We start from the raw sequence: 21,053 nt of genomic DNA on the forward strand, positions 1-21,053 counted from the left end.
GGTTGAGGCTCTTTTTTTGAGTAAAGACAAGGATGGGGAACGACCTGATAGAGGTCTTTAAGATAATGAAAGGTTTGAAAGGGTAAACGTAGAGAAAATGTTTCCACTTGTGGGGAGTCGAAATCTAGTCATATATATCAAATAGTCACTAATAAACCCAATAGGGAATTCAGGGGATGCTTCCTTAGCAAAAGAGTGCTGAGAATGTGGAACGCGCTACCACAAGAAGCATGCTGATAGGGTTAGATCAATTAGGGAGGGACGAGGCTCGTGTGGGACATAAACGCCGACATTGACAAGTTGGGCCGAATGGCCTGTTTCAGTGCTGGGGACTCGATATAACTCGATGAAATTCGAAGAAACATGAGGAGACAAGAGCCCCGTTCGATTGGACCAGGAGACAATGGGGGTCGATGTCTATGGGTAAAGAAGCGCCTGCAACACTCACAAATTACAAATAACCACGGTTGAAAGACTCCTGATTGTTTCGAATAGAAGTTTTATTTATGTCTTAAACTGACGCGTCTTATCCCAGTACCTGCGGTGTCAGGCAGTTAACGATGACGCCCACATGTTCTACTCCATTGCTGAAGCTCAATCATGACTATCCGCTTTCACTCTTCACCTCGAAAGGTGCTGATTTACCAGGAACAGGTTAAATTCACTCAACGAAAGAAGCGAGAAATAAAAAGCGGGGAAAAGCAGACATCAAATGACCACTACAAAGCAGAAGAAGTGTTTCCTGATATCTGTTCGCTTTCACAAGAGCAATCCCATTTTGTTATATCGAGAAAAATGTCCCCTCTCAGCTGCAAGAGGGGCTGAAATTGAGCTCAGATTATAAAAGGAAGCTTTCGTTTGATTTAATGCCTTTTCATTGTTTAAATGATCTCAGAATTAGTGTCCATGGATAGTTCACCATAATCTTCAGCTCTTCTCTGAATTTCCTCTGGGTAGCTGCATAAATACAGGTGTTTGTACAGGAACTCAAATACATGAGCATTAGTCCAGTTTCAGTGGCGATATATGCAGGGCTGGTGTAGTCGCCATGATAATAAACGGTGGTTATCACCCTGGTAGTTAAAAAAGTCACAGCAGCTGTGGTCCACAAGAGTATAAAACTGCCCGATATAGTGAAGAGTAAAATGATGGATTTTCTTCGGTTCTCCATCTCTGAATCAGCCTGATTCTCACTGTCCTTACCCCGGATCGCCCTGCGGGCTCTACTGGCCAATACAATACGTCTGACTGTCAAAGAATTAAGTAGTGCCATTAACATGAAGGGAAGCCATGGGACTGTGATACTGCGGATCAAATTGTATACGGCCCACGCGGGTAATGTAAGAAAGTCCACAGTCATCAGACAACCCCACAGCTCATTGTTAATTATTCGTTCAGGTTCATATGAAAACGAAATGGGAATATTCTTCAAACAGATCAGGACAGAGACGGTTATTATCACCGCGCTCGCAGTTCTCTTGGTGCAATATTTTGTTTTGAGCCTCTCCCAGCAGATCACTACAAATCGGTCAAATGTAAACAAGACTGTGAACCAGACCGATGTTTCCAGGGTAGCAGATTTCATGTATTGAGTGAACTTACAAACGGAAGTGAAGGACAGGAATGAATTTGGAAATTGATAATTGAGAATGTGAGACACTATCACATTGAAGATGATGACCAGTAGATCTGCTGTTGCCATGGACACCATGTAGACAGAGATACATTTGGAGAGGCTGCAATTTCCTCGGGAAAGAATCACAATGGACACTAAGTTTGCTGAAAGAAAGAGAGAGAAGAGGAATTACACGGGGACACTCACAGGTACATTTATTTGAAAGAGGGAGAAGAGGAATTACACGGGGACACTCACAGGTACATTTCACTGAAAGAGAGAGAATATGAATTACACGGGGACACTCACAGGTACATTTCACTGAAAGAGGGAGAAAAGGAATTACACGGGGGCACTCAAGGGTACATTTCACTGAAAGAGGGAGAAGAGGAATTACACGGGGACACTCACAGGTACATTTCACTGAAAGAGGGAGAAGAGGAATTACACGGGGGCACTCAAGGGTACATTTCACTGAAAGAGGGAGAAGGGGAATTAGACGGGAACACTCACAGGTACATTTCACTGAAAGAGGGAGAAGAGGAATTACACGGGGACACTTGTAGGTACATTTCACAGCATGTTTTCCATGTTGAGCTGTGATGTTACTTACGTTGATGTACACGGGATGCTTTGATCAGTGAGTGTTGAAAAGAACGTTTAAGAAGAAAGAAAGCATTCAACAGGGAAAATGTAAATTTCTCTGTCCCGCTGGGAGTTTTCGGAGGGGACGGGAGTTCGGGGCAACCACGGAACTGATGTCTATTATCCTATCGAAAGACCACCTACTTCCATGTCCGCAACATCGTCCGCCTCCATCCCTACCTCAGCTCATCTGCTGCTCCTCCAATTCTGACCTCGTGCGCATCCCCGTTTTAAATCGCTCCACCATTGGTGGCTGTGCCTTCAGCTGCCTATGTCCGAAGCTCTGCAATTCCATCCATAAACCACTCCACCTCTCAACCTCACTCTCCTCCATTAAGACGCCTCTCATAAGCTACCTCGTTGTCCAAGCTTTTGCTCAGCTATCCTAATTTCTCCTTGTATGGCTCTGTCAAATTTCTTTCGATAACGCTCTTGTGAAGCACCTTGGTAAGTGTTTGGACGTTAAAGGCGCTATGTAAATGCACGTTGTTGCTGTTCCGTTCCTGTAAATCTCCTCTACAACCTCTCTGAGGCCTTGACATCCTTTCTAAAGTTTGGTGTCCAGAATTGGACACAGCAGTCTAGCTGGGCCCTAACTTGTCTTTTCTCACTGTTCAGCACGACTTCCTTCCTTTTCTCCTTGCCTCTATTTGTAAAACCGAGTAACACGTATGCCTTTTTAACAGCCTTCTCAACCTGTCCATCCAACTTCAAAGGCTTGCGTATGTACACCCTCAGGTCTCTGGTGTTGCATCTCTTGAAAAATTGTACAATTTACTTTATATTGCCTTCGCTCATTTTTACATAAGAACATAAGAGCAGGAGTGGGCCACACAGCCACTCGAGCCTGCACCACCATTCAAAAAGAGCATGGCTGATCGTCAATCTGAATTCCACTTTCCCACCATATCCTCATATCCCTTGATTGCCTTGGTGATAAAAAGCTATCGAATTCAGGTTGAAATATACTTCCCGACTGAGCATCATAAGCCCTCTGGAGGAGAGAATTCAAAGGATTTACAACTCTCTGAGTGAAGACGTTTTTCCTCATCTCAGCCCTCCAGAGACAATATAAACTAAATGGTACAAACCGAAAGAGGTTGCAGGAACAGAGAGACCTGGTGGCATTTGTGCACAAATCTTTGAAGGTGGCAGAAGAGTTTGAGAAAGCGCTTAATAACGCATACGGGATTCTGGGCGTTATAAATACAGGCATAGAGTGCAAAAGGAAGGAAGTTATTTTGAACATCTACAAAACAAAACTGGTTCAGCCACAACTGGAGTATGTTCTCCAATTCTGGGCACCGCATTATACGATGTGAAGACCTTAGGGGAGGAGAGGAATTACACGGGTTCAATCACAGGTACATGTCACTGAAAGAGAGAGAAGAGGAATTACACGGGGACACTCACAGGTATATTTCCCAGAAAGAGGGAGAAGAGGAATTATACGGGGACACTCACAGGTACATTTCACTGAAAGAGGGAGAAGAGGAATTACACGGGGACACCCACAGGTATATTTCCCAGAAAGAGGGATAAGAGGAATTATACGGGGACACTCACAGGTACATTTCACTGAAAGAGGGAGAAGAGGAATTACACGGGGACACCCACAGGTACATTTCACTGAAAGAGATAGGAGAGGAATTACACGGGGACACTCACAGGTACATTTCTTTGAAAGAGGGAGAAGAGGAATTACACGGGGACACCCAAAGGTACATTTCACTGAAAGGGAGAGGAGAGGAATTACACGGGGACACTCACAGGTACATTTCTTTGAAAGAGAGAGAAGAGGAATTACACGGGGACAATCACCGGTACGTTTCACTGAAAGAGAGAGGAGAGGAATTACACGGGGACACTCATAGGTACATTTCCCTGAAAGAGAGAGAAGAGGAATTACACGGGGACACTCACAGGTACATTTCACTGAAAGAGGGAGAAGAGGAATTACACGGGGATACTCACAGGTAAATTTCACTGAAAGAGGGAGAAGAGGAATTACACGGGGACACGCACAGGTACATTTCACTGAAAGAGGGAGAAGAGGAATTGCATGCGGATACTCACAGGTACATTTCACTGAAAGAGGGAGAAGAGGAATTACACGGGGACACTCAAAGGTACATTTCACTGAAAGATTGAGAAGTGGAATTACACGGGGATACTCACAGGTACATTTCACAACATGTTTTCCATGTAGAGCTGTGATGATACTTGAGTTGATGTACACGGGCTGCTTTGATCAGTAATGTTGATAAGAACTTTTAAAAAGAAAGAAAGCATTCAACAGGGAAAATGTAAAATTCTGTCCCGCTGGGAGTTTTCGGAGGGGACGGGAGCTCGGGGCAACCGCGTAACTGAAGTCTATCATCCAATCTAAGGATCGCATACTTCCATGTCCGCAACATCGTACGCCTCCACCATTACCTCAGCACATCTGCTGCTGAAAACCTCATCCATTCATTTGTTAAACGTAGACTTCACTATTTCAATGCTCTCCACGTCGGCCTCCCATCTTCCACTCACCATAAGCTTGAGTTAAACCAAAACACTGCTGTCCTTATCCTAACTCGCACCAAGTACCATTCACCCATCAGCCCCCTTTGCTCGCTGAACTACATTGGCTCCCGGTCCGGCAACGCCTCGATCTTAAAAATCTCATCCTTGTTTTCAAATCCCTTTGTGGCCTCACTCCTCCCTATCTCTGTGAACTCGTCCAACCCTACAATCCTCTCAGATCTCTGGTCTCCTCAAATTTTGGCCTCGTGCGTATCCCCGGTTTTAATCGCTCCAGCATTGGTGGCTGTGCCTTCAGCTGCCTATGTCCTAAGCTCTGCAATTCCACCCTTAAACCACTCCGCCTCTCAACCTCACTCTCCTCCATTAAGACGCCTCTCATAACCTACCTCTTTGTCCAAGCTTTTGGTCAGCTATCCTAATTTCTCCTCATATGGCTCTGTGTAAAATTTTGTTCGATAACGCTCTTGTGAAGCAACATGGTACGTGTTTGTAGGTTTAAGGCGCTATAGAAATGCAAGTTGTTGCTGTACCATTCTCGTAAATCTCCTCTACAACCTATATGAGGCCTTGATATCCTTTCTAAAGTTTGGTGTCCAGAATTGGAAACAGCATTATAGCTGGGGTCTAACCAGTCTTCGATAACTGTTCAGGACGACTTCCTTGCTTTTCTCCTTGCCTCTATTTTTAAAACCGAGGAACCCGTATGCCGTTTTAACAGCCTTCTCAACTTGTCCATCCAACTTCAAAGGCTTGCGTATCTACACCCCCAGGTCTCTGCTGTTGCATCTCTTTTAAAATTGTCCAATTTACTTTATATTGCAAACGCTCATTTTTACATAAGAACATAAGAGCAGGAGTGGGCCACACAGCCACTCGGGCCTGCACCACCATTCAATATATCTTCGATCTGAATTCCACTTTCCCACCATATCCCCATATCCCTTGATTGGCTTGGTGAAAAAAACTATCGAATTCAGGTTTAATTATACTCACCGACTGAGCATCAACAGCCGTCTGGACGAGAGAATTCAAAGGATTTACAACTCTCTGAGTGAAGAAGTTTTTCCTCATCTCAGCCCTACAGAGACAATATAAACTAAATGGTACAAACCTAAAGGGGTTGCAGGAACAGAGAGACCTGTCGGCATATATGCACAAATCTTTGAAGGTGGCAGAAGAGTTTGAGAAAGCGCTTAAAAACGCATACGGGATCCTGGGCGTAATAAATACAGGCATAGAGTGCAAAAGCAAGGAAGTTATTTTGAACATCAACAAAACAAAACTGGTTCAGCCACAACTGGAGTATGGGCTCCAATTTTGGGCACCGCATTATACGATGTGAAGACCTTCGAGAGGGTGCAGAAAATGTTTACTAGAATGGTTCCAGCGATGAGGGACTTCAGTTGTGCAGATAGACAGGAGAAGCTTGAGTTGTTTTCCTTAGAGTACAGAAAGTTGGTAGGAGATTTGCTGGAAGTGTTCAAAATCATGAAACGTTCAGATAAAGTAAATAAAGGCAAACTGTTCACATTGTCGAAAGGGTCGTGAAATAGAGTGCACAGTATTAAGGTGATTGGCAAAAGAATCAAAGACGATATGAGGAAAAACTTTTTTTTAGGCAGTGCGTAGTTATGATCTGTAATGCACTGTCAGAAATGGCTGTGGAAGCAGATTCAATCGTGGCTTTCAAAAAGGAATTGGTTAATTACATGAAAGGAAAAAAATTGAAGGTCTCATCGCAAAGACCGTGGGAATGGGACTATCTGGAATGCTCTTACCAAGATCCGGCATGGGCTCGATGGGCCGAATGGGGTTTTTCTACTTTGTAACGATTCTATGATCACATGGTGCTGTGATAACTGGTCGACCCCTGATCCTGATACTAAGACCCCTAGTTCTCGTCTCTCCCGCCAGGGGAAGCAAACTATCAGCTTCGACCCTGTCGAGCCCTGTAAAAATGTAATACATTTCAATCAGATCATCTCTCATTCATCGGAACTGCAGGGAATTTCGCAGCAACTGTCCCTTTCACCCCATGGGTTTCAATTTTGCTAACAATTCTATTATTTGGTACTTTATCAAACGTCTTTTGAAAGTCCATATCACAACATCGTCCGCACTACATTCATAAACCTTCTCCGTTACTTCATCGAAGAACTCAAACATGTGAGTCAAACATGATTTGCCTTTAACAAATCCTTGCTGGCTCTATTTTATTGACCCATATGTTTACTAAGTTCCATTTAACTTTGTCCCTGCTTATTCTCTCTAAAAGTGTCCACACCAGCGACGTTAGGCTGACTGGCCTGTAATTGCTGGGATTATTCATCTCCCATTTTTTGAACAAGAGTGTAACATTTGCAATCCTCCAGTCCTCTGGCACCACTCTCATATCTAAAGAGGATTGGAACATTGTGGCCTGAGCCTCTGCAATTTCCACCCTTACTTCCCTCAGCAAACTAGGATACATCCTAGCCCGACCGAGTGACTTTTCTACTTTGAGGGCTGCCAACATTTTAATACCTACTCTCAATCTATGATTATCCTATTGAATTTCTCTTCTACCTCCTCCTTTACTGTGACATTGACAGCATCCTCTTCTTTAGTGAAGATTTTGTGTTCCCTTTGATGTTAGCCGCTAGTCGATTCTCATAAACCCTCTTTGCCCCTCTCATTTTCTTTTTCACTTAACCTCCATAAACCATGAACTAGGTGGACTCCCCTGTGTTAAGTTCAGGCGTGGAGGGGCCCACACAATAACACTGGCTCAATAAACCATGGAATGGGTGGACTTTGTGTGTGAGCTTCTCACTTGAATTGCCCACACCAGTCACACTGCTGTCCCATTAAAACATATGTAAGGAATCTTACAACACCAGGTTATAGTCCAACAATTTTATTTTAATATCACAAGCTTTCGGAGATTATCCCCTTCGTCAGGTGAATAATCTCCGAAAGCTTGTGATTTTAAAATAAAATTGTTGGACTATTACCTGGTGTTGTAAGATTCCTTACATTTGTCCACCCCAGTTCATCACCGGCATCTCCACATCACCCTTAAAACATGGAATGGGTGGACTGTATGACGATCTGGCGGGGAGGGACACATACCAGTAATATTGGCTCCATAAACCATGGAATGGGTCGTCTCTCTCGGATGATCAGGCGGGAAGGGACCCGCTCAGTTAACACTGCTGGCTCCATATCGGCGATATTAACTTAAATAGGCAGAAAGTCGGTCAGGAGCTTACCTTCTCTGCTTCTCCTCCAGGACTTTTCTATTTTGCCAAACATTTAACGCTTAAATGCAAAGGAATGATATCTCCTGAAACTTAGGGTCCTTGCAAGCAGGGACGGTTTCTGAACATGAAAAAATTGGGATTTGAATCGTGTTCAAAGTCTGAATGGATTCGAAATAAAATGAAACCTCCTGCTCAAGAGAATCTCACTCCCCTTTCTATCTGTGTTGGATTCAGTTCTGACACCGGATTGTGACCACTATTAAATGTTAGCGGCAAGTACCGTGCCAAGCCAAAGTACTTCGCAAGAACCGTGCAGTTATGAATGAATATGCAGATAAAGGGAAAGCTTGGATTGTTCTATAATCCATTAAATCTTGAAACGCAACAAAGTAATTCTCTCTCATATCCAAATTACATATTGCGATCTGTCGTTGAAAACTGAAACTAGAAAGTTGCTCACGACTATTCCACCTGCCAATTTTCTAAGTTGTCCTTTGAAAAGGTCTTTAAGAATATGGTTTGAAACAAGCATTGTCAGTATCCCATCTCGCATCGTTCGCATAAAGCTCGGAAGCATTTTAATAAGAGAGCGGGTGTCAACAGAAGGTGACGGGGGATGCCATGCCTCTGTGTGTGCAAACAAAGAAAGTTTGTAAAAGAAAAAAATCTTTCCTGAATCTTCAGAAGTAAACATTCAAACGTCAAGGGATACCACGGTTCTAGATGCGATAACGCCAGAAGTTGGATTACTTTAAAACAAGACATGTGGTTGCAAAATAAATCACACAAGAAGACCTGATAACAGTGAAAGGCTATGTAAACAATAAACATCACAGGAGTCATGTTCAAGGTTGACGTGGAACAAACTATTTATGCAGCACACATTATAAACAATCCTCGCTGGTTTCTGAGAGTCAGCACAACGGGATGATTGATAAACAGGAGATATGGACAGAGGTGCATACGTGCAGAACAACGCAGCCGAATAGTATTAAATGGGACATGCTTCCCAACAAAAGATAGATTTCTCAAGAGGGGACGGTTGGAACTCCAATGCTACAGGCAGTCGACGAAGGAAAAGTCTGATGACCCTGGATTCTCGGACAGATCAGTTTGTGTGATTGCTTGTTATTTAATATAATCTGTAGACTGTCGTAGTGCAGCTATAATACTATTGGATGTAATGTTGAAGAAAGCTGCAATGCAACTCTGTTCTAATTCAATCTATAAAATGTGTTATTTTATAATCACTCAGGCTAGAATCAAGCTAAGATATTGTTGAAGGATTAACAACCCATAGTTGCGACAATAATGGGAGGAATTAACTAACAACGTCCAACTGCGGCCCAGTGGAAAAAACGGGTCAAACTTTTACATAAGTTTCATTATGTTTGGTTCTTTTAGTTTCATTGGGGGGACAATCGCACGGGTAACAGAACCCACCTGGACAGGTGTTGCAACTGGCCTGCAAACCTTCATGTCCGATTTTCCTCTCTGCGCCCAATTTAGGCCATGATGAATGTCCACCCCTCTATGCTGCTTAATGTCCAAGCAATAAAGAGGAACATCTAACGCTTAGTGGAAAGGGCCGAAATTGATTTTTTTTTTCTCCGCTGCAATTTCAGTTTGGATCCATGAACTTCCAATAATTATTTCGAATTTACATCAAAGCCTGTTCACTTTCTGAGATCTCACTCTCCTCTTAGGATTCGGGAGAAGTTCTCCCGTTCTCCTTACTACACCAGGCAATGGAGACACAATAAATCTAAAAGTATATTTGGCTAATTCTTGGTCTTTGGGCTTCCATGAACGCTTGGGTGGAACAATACACCGGGCTCAATTTGCCTCTGACAATCTGCCTCGGCGGTGCGTGAAGCCCTGGCAGTTACAAGGGTAATATACTCCATTATCCTCCAGAGGGCGCTGCACGGTAGGACAGCGGCACCTGTTGGATCCCAAGCAAGCGGGAAATTGTGCCCAAAATGAGCCCGAAATTGCGCTGATTATGTTCCAGTTCAAGTTACCAATAAAATTCATTTGAATAACGACAAACGTAAAATGTTCCACTAAACAGCGTAATTGGACAGCGTAATGAAACATAATCGTTTCTTTTTTCCATTAAGAATTATTCCTTGTTGTTTTTAAGAGAGGCAACCTCGTGCTGTTATATTGATGCAGCTGAAAATGGCTTTATCACCAAATATAATCATTTTTTATACCAGTGTCCATTCCTGAGCCTGATTTAAAATCATTAAAAAGGACTTTAAAATATTGCACTGAACATTTACTGGTTTCATTGCTGTACACTAGTCAGTTTCTTCGTAAAATACATATTTTTGATTTACATTTTTTTTAAAGTGTCTACTGGTGCCTGTGCGCCTAAGAAAATAATTGCAGTTTGGTGACCATTCCCCAAACAGAGCAATCCGAGGAATCTCACAATTTCGATCTGGCCGCATGGCCAGTTTTGTGGTAGGGGCCTGATACGGGTGAATTAAATCTCAAACCACAGGAAAAGATCTTGGAAAATATAAATGCAAGTGGTTTTGGCCATCACTCACTTATGTTTAAAATTCCTCGATCTTTTGCGCAGGTTACGCCAATTACACTGGAATCTGCACGCAAAACTAATGGAAACAAGAAGTAACTCTACCCCACGATCTTTAATGAGCTGCGTACTGCAGGGTTCGGGGCTGTGAGAATTTGTCCCACTGTATAGGCATAGAATGTTGAAAGCCCAGTGCTCACGATTTTCTCACCAGAAGAGCGACTGGCTAACGATGCAAATCGGTAGGATTACGGCTGGTAATAATAAAGTTATTGCACAGAATGAACAACTCTTCAATAAGATATTATCATTAGCTGATGCATTTTCTAACAAGCACCAACATGGGGAGATATTCCACAACTATTAAGTAACCAGAAAGACTGACTTACCGGGAACACCAAAGATTGCGAGAACAGGGTAGTAAATATCCTTTAGTTGTAGAATTATTGGTTGTACCATTTTCAGAAGAGCTGGTCAATTCTGACTACACTTTCTGGTTCCAACTGGAGTGCATCTGAGATCTGTAAATGCTCTCCTTTTATATACAATCAGTGCCCCAGTGAGAAAACCAAGTTACAAAATAATAGCATTAGTTACAGTCAATTAACAAAGAAGGTCAGATTTTCCGCTTCAGTGCACTCAGGATCGCCAATTGGGAAATAATGCACCCGAGTCCACGAAACTCCATGCATTAAAATTAATGAACAGAAAGTAATCTCAGATGTAATTCGCTTGGGCGTGATCCAGGATCCCTGAAGTAAACACCTCTCATGAACATTGAGTTAGGTTCTTGCTGCTGAATATTTCTAGTTCAGTGACATGTTTACAACGTTTCAAATACTCAATACAAAATCATACTTACTGCTACCAGTCAGGTATTGACTCTGCTGCAATATGACTGGTGGTGTCTCTACTCTATCATTACTGCTGTTGGCACGACTGTAATATCACTGACCATAAACTTACTCGAACATTATATGGGGTGGCCGCACTCTAACATTAATTGTAGTGAGTATTCTCCAACATTACTGGTCCATACCTACTCTTTACATTTCTGGTGGTGATCCTGTTCTAACTATACAGGTGGTGATTCTACTCTAACATTAATGATGTTGACCCCGCTTTAACATTACTAATGGAGGCGCCACACTAAACCTGTTGATGATGACTCGTACTCCAACATCATTATCTTGGTAAACGGTTTCCTCTCATCAAACACTGACTCTATCCCGTTCCATCCCCTCAGTTACTGTGACCATAATGCACTTTCGCTCCTCATCAAACGGTTCCACCTCATCAAACACTGACTCTCTCCAGTTCCATGCCCTCAGTTACTATGATCATAAGGCACTCTCGCTCCTCATCCTCCTTAAGTTCATTGCGACCTTAGGCATGGTCGAGCACAGCACATTCTTGCAACACCGCTCCTCAGTTCGGTGGAAATTCCCTTGCTTGATTCTACCCTTACATAGCCTGACCATCATTTGCAATGACTGCACTTCTTTATCTCTGGACGCCCTCGGCGATCTCAACTTGTCCCTTACAAATTTACACGCTTCAACAAGGTGGTATCATCCAATCACATAGGGTTACCTTCCACATTTACTCTAATAACACCGTGCTCCATCTCTTCACCACCTCTCTCAGACCCACGTCCCCTCCCACCACCTGCTCTATCTCTTCACCACCTCACTCAGACCCACGTCCCCTCCCCCACCACCTGCTCCATCTCTTCACCACCTCACTCAGACCCACGTCCCCTCCCCCCACCACCTGCTCTATCTCTTCACCACCTCCTCAGACCCACGTCGCCTCCCCCACCACCTGCTCCATCTCTTCACCACCTCACTCAGACCCACGTCCCCTCCCCCATCACCTGCTCTATCTCTTCACCACCTCACTCAGACCCACGTCGCCTCCCCCCACCACCTGCTCCATCTCTTCACCACCTCACTCAGACCCACGTCCCCTCCCCCCACCACCTGCTCTATCTCTTCACCACCTCACTCAGACCCACGTCCCCTCCCCCCACCACCTGCTCTATCTCATCACCACATCACTCAGACCCACGTCCCCTCCCCGACCAACTCCTCTATCTCTTCACCACCTCACTCAGACCCACGTCCCCTCCCCGACCACCCCATCTATCTCTTCACCACCTCTCTCAGACACACGTCCCCTCCCCCACCACCTCCTCTATCTCTTCACTACCTCACTCAGACCCACGTCCCCTCCCCCACCACCTGCTCTATCTCTTCACTACCTCACTCAGACCCACGTCCCCTCCCCCACCACCTCCTCTATCTCTTCACCACCTCACTGAAACCCACGTCCCCTCCCCCACCACCTCCTCTATCTCTTCACCACCTCTCTCAGACACACGTCCCCTCCCCGAACACGTGCTCTATCTCTTCACCACCTCACTCAAACCTACGTCCCCACCCCCACCACCTGCTCTATCTCTTCACCTCCTCACTCAAACCCACGTCCCCTCCCCCACCACCTGCTCCATCTCTTCACCACCTCACTCAAACCCACGTCCCCTCCCCCACCACCTGCTCCATCTCTTCACCACCTCACTCAGACCCTCGTCCCCTCCCCCACCACCTCCTCTATCACTTCGCCACCTCACTCAAACCCACGTCCCCCTCCCCCACCTCCTGCTCTATCTCTTCACCACCTCACTCAGACCCACGTCCCCTCCCCCACCTCCTGCTCTATCTCTTCACCACCTCACTCAAACCCACGTCCCCCTCCCCCACCTCCTGCTCTATCTCTTCACCACATCACTCAGACCCACGTCCCCTCCCCCACCACCTGCTCTGTCACTTCGCCACCTCACTCAAACCCACGTCCCCTCCCCCACCACCTCCTCTATCTCTTCACCACCTCACGCAAACCCACATCCCCTCCCCCACCACCTGCTCTATCCCATCAGCACCTCTCTCACACCCACGTCCCCTCCACCCACCGCCTGCTCTATCTCTTCAACACCTTTCTCAAACCCACGTCCCCTCTGCCCACCACCTGCTCTATCTCTTCACCACCTCACTCAAACCCACGTCCCCCGCCTCCTCCACCACCTGCTCTATCTCTTCACCACCTCTCTCAAATCCACGTCCCCTCCCCCACCACCTTCTCTCTCTCTTCACTTCTGCTCTCAAACCCACGTCCCCTCCGCCCACCACCTGCTCTATCTCTTCACCACCTCTCTCAAACCCACGTCCACTCCACCGCCACCTGCTCTATCTCTTCACCACCTCTCTCAAACCCACGTCCCCTCCACCACCACCTGCTCTATCTCTTCACCACCTCTCTCAAACCCACGTCCCCTCCACCACCACCTGCTCTAACTCTTCACCACCTCTCTCAAACCCACGTCCCCTCCCCCACCACCTGCTCTATCCCATCAGCACCTCTCTCACACCCACGTCCCCTCCCCCACCACCTGCTCTATCCCATCAGCACCTCTCTCACACCCACGTCCCCTCCACCAACCACCTGCTCTATCCCTTCACCACCTCTCTCAAATCCAGTTCCCTCCCCCACCAGCTGCTCTCTCTTCACCTCCGCTCTCAAACCCACGTCCCCTCCCCCACCACCTGCTCAATCTCTTCACCAACTCTCTCGCACCCACGTCCCCTCCCCCCAGCACCTGCTCTAACACTTCACCATCTCTCACAAACCCACGTCACCTCCCCCACCACCTTCTCTATCTCGTCACTACCGCTCTCAAACCTACGTCCCCTCCCCCACCAACTGCGCTATCTCTTCACCACCTCACTCAAACCCACGTCCCCCGCCACCCACCACCTGCTCTATCTCGTCACCACCTCACTCAAACCCACGTCCCCTCCCCCCACTACCTGCTCTATCTCTTCACCATCTCTCTCAAATCCACGTCCCCCGCCTCCCCCACCACCTGCTCTCTCTCTTCTCCACCTCTCTTAAATTCACGTCCACCTCCCCCCCCACCTGCTCTCTCTCTTCATCACCTCTCTCAAACCCAAGTCCGCTCCTCCCACCAACTGCTCTATCCCTTCACCAACTCTCTCGAACCCACATCCCCCGGCCCCGACGACCTGCTCTATCTCTTCACCACCTCTCTCGAACCCAGGTCCCCATCACCCCCCACCCCCGACCTCTTTGTTGTCAGGCTGCTTGTTACATATCAAGTCTTGAAGAGCGCAAGTTCCTCCAGGTAAACGTAAGGAAGACAATTGTAATCGCCTTCAGCCCCCCGTCACTAAACTCCATTCACTTGCCACTGATTTAACCCTCTCTATGCCACCATATCAGGCTGAACTAGACTGTTTTTAACGCAATGTACCTTTTCCCCACGAGGTGACCTTCCCACCCCGTATACTGTCCTTCTTGAAGACCGCCTACTCGTTATCCAGTAACATCATTCGCCTCCGTTCTTGTCTACTATGGACTGTTCCCTGAACTTTTGCACCTCTAGACTAGATTATTTTTACGCTCACATGGCCGACCTCCCATCCTGCACACTCTGTGCACTTCAGCTCATCGGAAAGACTGATGCCTGTATCCTATTATGCACCGTCTTGCTCACCTGTCGTTCCAAGCTTTGCAGATCTACTTTGACTGCCGCTCCCCCAAAATCTACAATCGAACGTATACTACCAAAACAAGGAACGATTTTGGGTGTGTTTATTGTTAAATAACGATTCTTTTGTATCATAAACTGGAAATATCCCAGTGAAAGTTCGAAAATGAGAAAATTTGAAATATCATGTTCGAAAGAGAACTTTCGTTCGACTTCATCCCATTTCATTTTTGAACAAATATCAGGATTACTGCCAAAGAGACTGATTCTTCACTCTTCTATAGATTCACTCTGGTAACGATAAAATTGAAGTATTTGTACATGACTGGAATTACGTCAGAATAGGTCTGGATTGACTCGAGATATATACAGCGCCTTGTGCCATCGCCTTGGTAATGGGAGTTGTTTTGCAGCCTGGCAGTTAAATCTTTCGGTGCAATACTTGGATTGAAAGTTCTTGCGACATTTGTGAGGAGCATGGTAGTCGACTTCAGGAGGACACTGACAGACTGGAAAAATGGGCAGACACATGGCAGATGAAAATTTAGGCAGCGAAATGTGAAAGCCGGCCTCCCACCTTGCAATATCCATGAACTTGAGCCCATCCTAAACTCTGCTGCCCAATATTGTAAGTCGCAACAAGTTCCAATCACCCATCACCCCTGTGCTCACTAATCTGTATTGAATCGCGGTCCGGCAATGTCTCGATTTCAAAATTCTCATCCTTCTTTTCAAATCCCTAGCTGGCATCGCCCCTCCCAATCTTTGTAACCTCCTCCAGCCCTACAACCCTCTGATCTCAGCGCTCCTGCAATTCAGGCCTTTTGCCCATTCCTGAGTTCAATCACTCCACGACGGGCGTCCGTGCCTTCAACTGCCGAGGCATAAAGTTCTGAAATTTCATTCCAAAACCTCACCCCCTCTCCACCTTTCTCTAGACCTTTAAGGCGCTTTGTATTATGTAACTATCCCCCACTCACTGCATTTGTTTTTATTCGTTCATGGGACGTCGGCTTCGCTTGCGAGGCCGCATGTATTGCCCATCCCTAATTTCCCTTGAGAAGGTGGTGGTGAGCCGCCTTCTTGAAAATCAGCTGTCCGTGCAGTGACGGTTCTCTCACTGCGCTGTTAAGAAGGGAGTTCAAGGATTTTGACCCAGCGACGATGAAGGAACGGCGATATATTTCCAAGTCAGGATGGTACGTGACTTGGAGGAGAACGTGCAGGTGGTGTTGTTCCCATGTGCATGCTGCTCTTGTCCTTTTAGGTGGTAGAGGTCGCGGGTTTGGGAGGTGCTGTCGATGAAGCCTTGGCGAGTTGCTGCAGTGCATCCTGTGGATGGTACACACTGGAGCCACTGTGCGCCGGTGGTGAAGGGAGTGAATGTTTTGGGTCGTGGATGGGGTGCCAAAGAAGCAGGCTGCTTTATCTTGGATGGTGTGGAGCTTCTTGAGTGTTGTTGGAGCTGCACTCATCCAGGCCAGTGGACAGTACTCCATCACACTCCTGACTTGTGCCTTGTAGATGGTGGACAGGCTTTGGGGAGTTAGGAGGTGAGTCACTCGCCGCAGAATACCCAGCCTCTGACATGCTCTCGTAGCCACAGCATTTATATGTCAGGTCCAGTGAAGTTTCTGGTCAATGGTGACCAGAGATATAATCAATTGGACCTATCCCCCACTCACTGCATTTTCCTGGAGAAATAGTCAATAGGTATTAAGTAACTATTCCCCACTTCCTGCATATTACAGGAGAAATAACCATTTTTTTAGAACGTAACTTTCCGCCACTCACCATATTTTAAGGGAGAAATAATCAATTTGTATTATGTAACTGTCCCCCACTCCCTGCATTTTGCTGGTGAAATAATCAATTTGACTTACGTAACTATCCGGCATTCACTACATTTTACAGGGAAATCGTCGGTTTGTATTATGTAACTCTCGCACGCTCACTACTTTTTATCGGAGAAATAATTCATTTGTATTTTGTAACTATCCCCCACTCACTGCATTTTGCTGGAGAAATAATCAATTTATTTTATGTAACTATCCTCCACTCACTGCAATTTAGTGGAGAATAATCAATTTGTACCATGGAATTATCTCCTACTCATTGCAATTTGCTGGCGAAATCATCAATTTTATTATGTAACTGTTGCCGACTCACTGCATTTTACTGGAGAAACAATCAATTTGAATCATGAAACTATCCACCATTCACTGCATTTTGCTGGTGAAGTAATCAATTTTCATTCTGTAACTATCCCCCATCACAGTATTTTAGTGGAGAAATAATCAATTTTATTACGTAAGTATCCCCCACTCACTACATTTTACAGGAGACATCGTCAGTTTGTATTGTGCAACGATCCTCCACTCACTGCATTTTACTGGAGAAAGAATCAATTTGTATTATGACGCCAGGCCCCAATTCATGCATTTTACTGCATTAATAATCAATTGGTATAATATAAATATCCTCCTCTCTGCTTTTTTCTGGAGAAATAATCAATTTGTATTATGTAACTATCCACCACTCACTGCATTTTACTGGAGAAATAATCAATTTGTATTATGTAACTATCCCCCACTCACTGTATATTACTGGCAATATAATCAGTTTGTATTGTGTAACTATCCTGCACTCATTGCATTTTACTGGAGAAACAATCAGTTTGTATCATGAAACCATCCTCCACTGACTGCATTTTAGTGGAGAAATAATCAATTTGTATTATGTAACTATCCCCCACTCACTGTATATTACTGGCAATATAATCAATTTGTATTGTGTAACTATCCTGCACTCATTGCATTTTACTGGAGAAACAATCAGTTTGTATTATGAAACCATCCTCCACTGACTGCATTTTGCTGGAGAAATAATCAATTTGTATGATGTAACTATCCTCCACTCACTCCATTTTGCTGGAGAAATAATCAATTTGTATGATGTAACTATCCTCCACTCACTCCACTTTACTGGAGAAATAATCAATCTGTATTATGCAACTGTCCCCCACGTGCTGCATTTTACAGGAGAAATAATCAAGTTTAATAATGTTACTTTCCCCCATTCATTGCTTTTTACTGGAGATACAACCAATTTGTATTATGTAACTATCACCCACTTCCTGCATTTTACTGGAGAAATAACCAATTGGTATTATGTAACTATCACCCACTTGCTGCATTTTACTGGAGAAATAATCCATTTGCATTATGTAACTAATTCCACTCATTGCATTTTACTGGATAAATAATCAATTTGTATTCCGTAACTCTCGCCCACTCACTGCATTTTGCTGGTGAAACAACCATTTTTTATTATGTAACTATCCCCCACTCACTGTATTTTACTGCAGGTATAACCAATTTGTTTCATGTAACTATCTTCTGCTCATTGCATTTTGCTGGAGAAATAAACAATTTTTATTATGTTACCATCCTCTACTCACTGCATTTTACTGGAAAAAATATCAATTTGTATTTTGTAAATATCCTGAACTCACCATATTATGCTGGAGAAATTACCCTGCTTTTATTGGGAGAAGATGCGATAATTTCGTTCATGATTTCTGTTTGCTGTCGTTCGTTGAGACTCTTGCTAAATAGACTCTGTAGACTGTTTGTTGTCGTGCGTTGTTTAACTGACTCTTTTTCTCATTGAGTAGATATTGTTTATTGCAAAATAGACAGTTTGGTATGCGTTTTGACTTACGTCCAGCCCCGTTTCAAACTCATTGCCTGACACAGTGCCACACATTGGCTGACACAGTGGTGCCAATGGATACTCTCAAAAACCTTTGCTCCGCCCCCACTGTTTCAGCAATATTTTTCCATTGCCTGGCTGTCTTGCTTGTAGTGTGGGACCACAGAACACCACTCTCTGGATCTTCATGGATGATCAGATTGGGGAGAAATGGTCAGATTGAGGAGAACTGGTCAGATTTATGTTGGAAGGGACCTGTGTTCACACGGCGTGTGTAAATGTCTATTGATGGGAATGTAATTGCCTACCACAGCCATTCAGGATTGCTGAGACTTTTATGTTCCAGGTCGATTTATGTGTCCAGCTCGGATAACTCAGTCGACGGGGGTAATTTTTTTCCTGCATTTTTAAACTCGTAAAAACGTTGTCTTTGACGACACAGCGACCCTTTCTGGTTGTGGTAGCGAATTACATTTCCCTCACTTCATTCCCAAAGCCGACCTGTGACCACACCTCTCGCCATAAAATTGCTTCAGCTGAACACCTTTTCTCAGCCCATTTCCTCTCAAACACACTGCACTCCAACAGGCATCAACCTGCCCCGAGTCTGTTCCAACCTCAGCTGACATCTTCTCCTCAATCTCACTCAACTCCTCAATCTGACTCCTTCTCTTCAATATAACCCCCTTCTTCCTAATCTGACTCCATTCCCTCAGTCAGACCCGTTCTCCACAATCAGAACCCTTCTCCCCAAACGGAAAACATCTCCTCTATCTGCACCTTCTCCTCAAACTGAGCACTTCTCTTCAATCTGAACTATGCTGCAAGACTGAGCCCATCTCCTCAATCTTACCTCTTTTCCTCAATCCGCCCCTTCTCCTCAATCTGACCAATTATCTTCAATCTGACCCCTATCTCAATCTGACCCTACTCCCCAATCTGACATCATCTCCCCAACCTGACTCCTTCTCCTCAATCGGACCTCTTCTCAATCTGACCCCTTCTCCCCAATCTGACCCCTTCCACCCAAATTGACTCCATTGGAAAGCAAATTCGTGCTGGGTGCATAATCGGCAGCAAATTCACCATCGGCTTTGATACATCCCGACAGAACGTTAAATTTACCCACAATATCTCTCGGATAGTGCTTTCACGCAGAGACGCCAGAAACGATCCCTAATGGGAGCCTTAACTGGTTTGCATCAGTGTCCAGCTCCATTCTGAACTCCCAAACCAGTAGTCATACCGGACCCCTCCTCGACGCAGATCAGGTAGCTCGACACTTCCGTTATTGTTGCTGATGGAGGTTTGCCACTTCGGGCTGGGGATGGCAGGTTTGGCGGGCTGAACGGCTTATGAGACAAACTGGCGAGGCTGCACATCAATCGGACCTGAGCACAAACCTTCTCCTCAACCTGAACCCTTCACCTCAATCTGACACAACATCGTCAATCGGAAGCATTCTCCTCAGTTTGACCATTCAGATAAATCAGAAAGCACTTTTTTTCAGAGGAAAGTTAGTGGAAATCTGTAACTCTCTTCCCTAATAGGCTGTGGGTCAATTGAAATGTCAGGACTGAGATCGATCGATTTTTATTCGGTAAGGGATATGGAGTAAAAGCGGGTGAATGACATTTATATTTTTGGGCGGCAGACTTAAACTGACTGGCGCTTATTGGCAGTGCTTGAAGGTGTATATTGAGTGTGATTGCAATTCATAAAAGCAACACCCGAACATGGACTTCAACCCGACAGCCTCACATGAAAAGCCTGATGGTTTATGGATTGAACTATTCGAGCGTTGGAGCACTAACGACAACGCGAACCTAACTGGCTGTTATAGGGTATTACACTCACTTCACCACGTTCACAGCCGCCTTGTCAACAAACATTACGTCACAAAATTGCTTCAGATGCAACACCTCTTCTCAGGCCATTCCATCTCAAACGTACCGCACTCCAATCATCATCTACCTCTCTGAGTTTCCTCCAAACTCAACCGGACCCTTCATCCCAATCTGAACCTTCTCCTTAATCTTACCCCTTCTCAATCTTTCCCTTCTCCTCAGTCTTACCCTTCTCCTCAATTTAGCCCTTTCCCTCAATCTGACTCCTTCTCAATCTGTCCACTGCTCCTCAAGCTGATCGTTTCATAAACTGCCATCTTGTCTTCAATCTGACCACTTCTCCCCA

At 45.1% G+C, this 21,053-nt stretch overlaps 1 protein-coding gene across 1 annotated transcript; it reads right to left on the reverse strand.

Annotated features, from left to right (window-relative positions):
• Positions 1-874: 874 nt before the first annotated feature.
• Positions 875-20,242, reverse strand: LOC137313883 (probable G-protein coupled receptor 139). Its single transcript, XM_067979620.1, has 2 exons — positions 20,107-20,242; positions 875-1,779 (listed from the first exon to the last, which is right to left on the reverse strand). Exons 1-2 carry the CDS (start codon positions 20,240-20,242, stop codon positions 875-877), a joined length of 1,041 nt encoding a protein of 346 aa, XP_067835721.1.
• Between the last annotated feature and the right edge of the window lie 811 nt (positions 20,243-21,053).

The sequence above is a fragment of the Heptranchias perlo genome, unplaced genomic scaffold (genome assembly GCF_035084215.1).
Source record: "Heptranchias perlo isolate sHepPer1 unplaced genomic scaffold, sHepPer1.hap1 HAP1_SCAFFOLD_49, whole genome shotgun sequence".
Taxonomy (NCBI): domain Eukaryota; kingdom Metazoa; phylum Chordata; class Chondrichthyes; order Hexanchiformes; family Hexanchidae; genus Heptranchias; species Heptranchias perlo.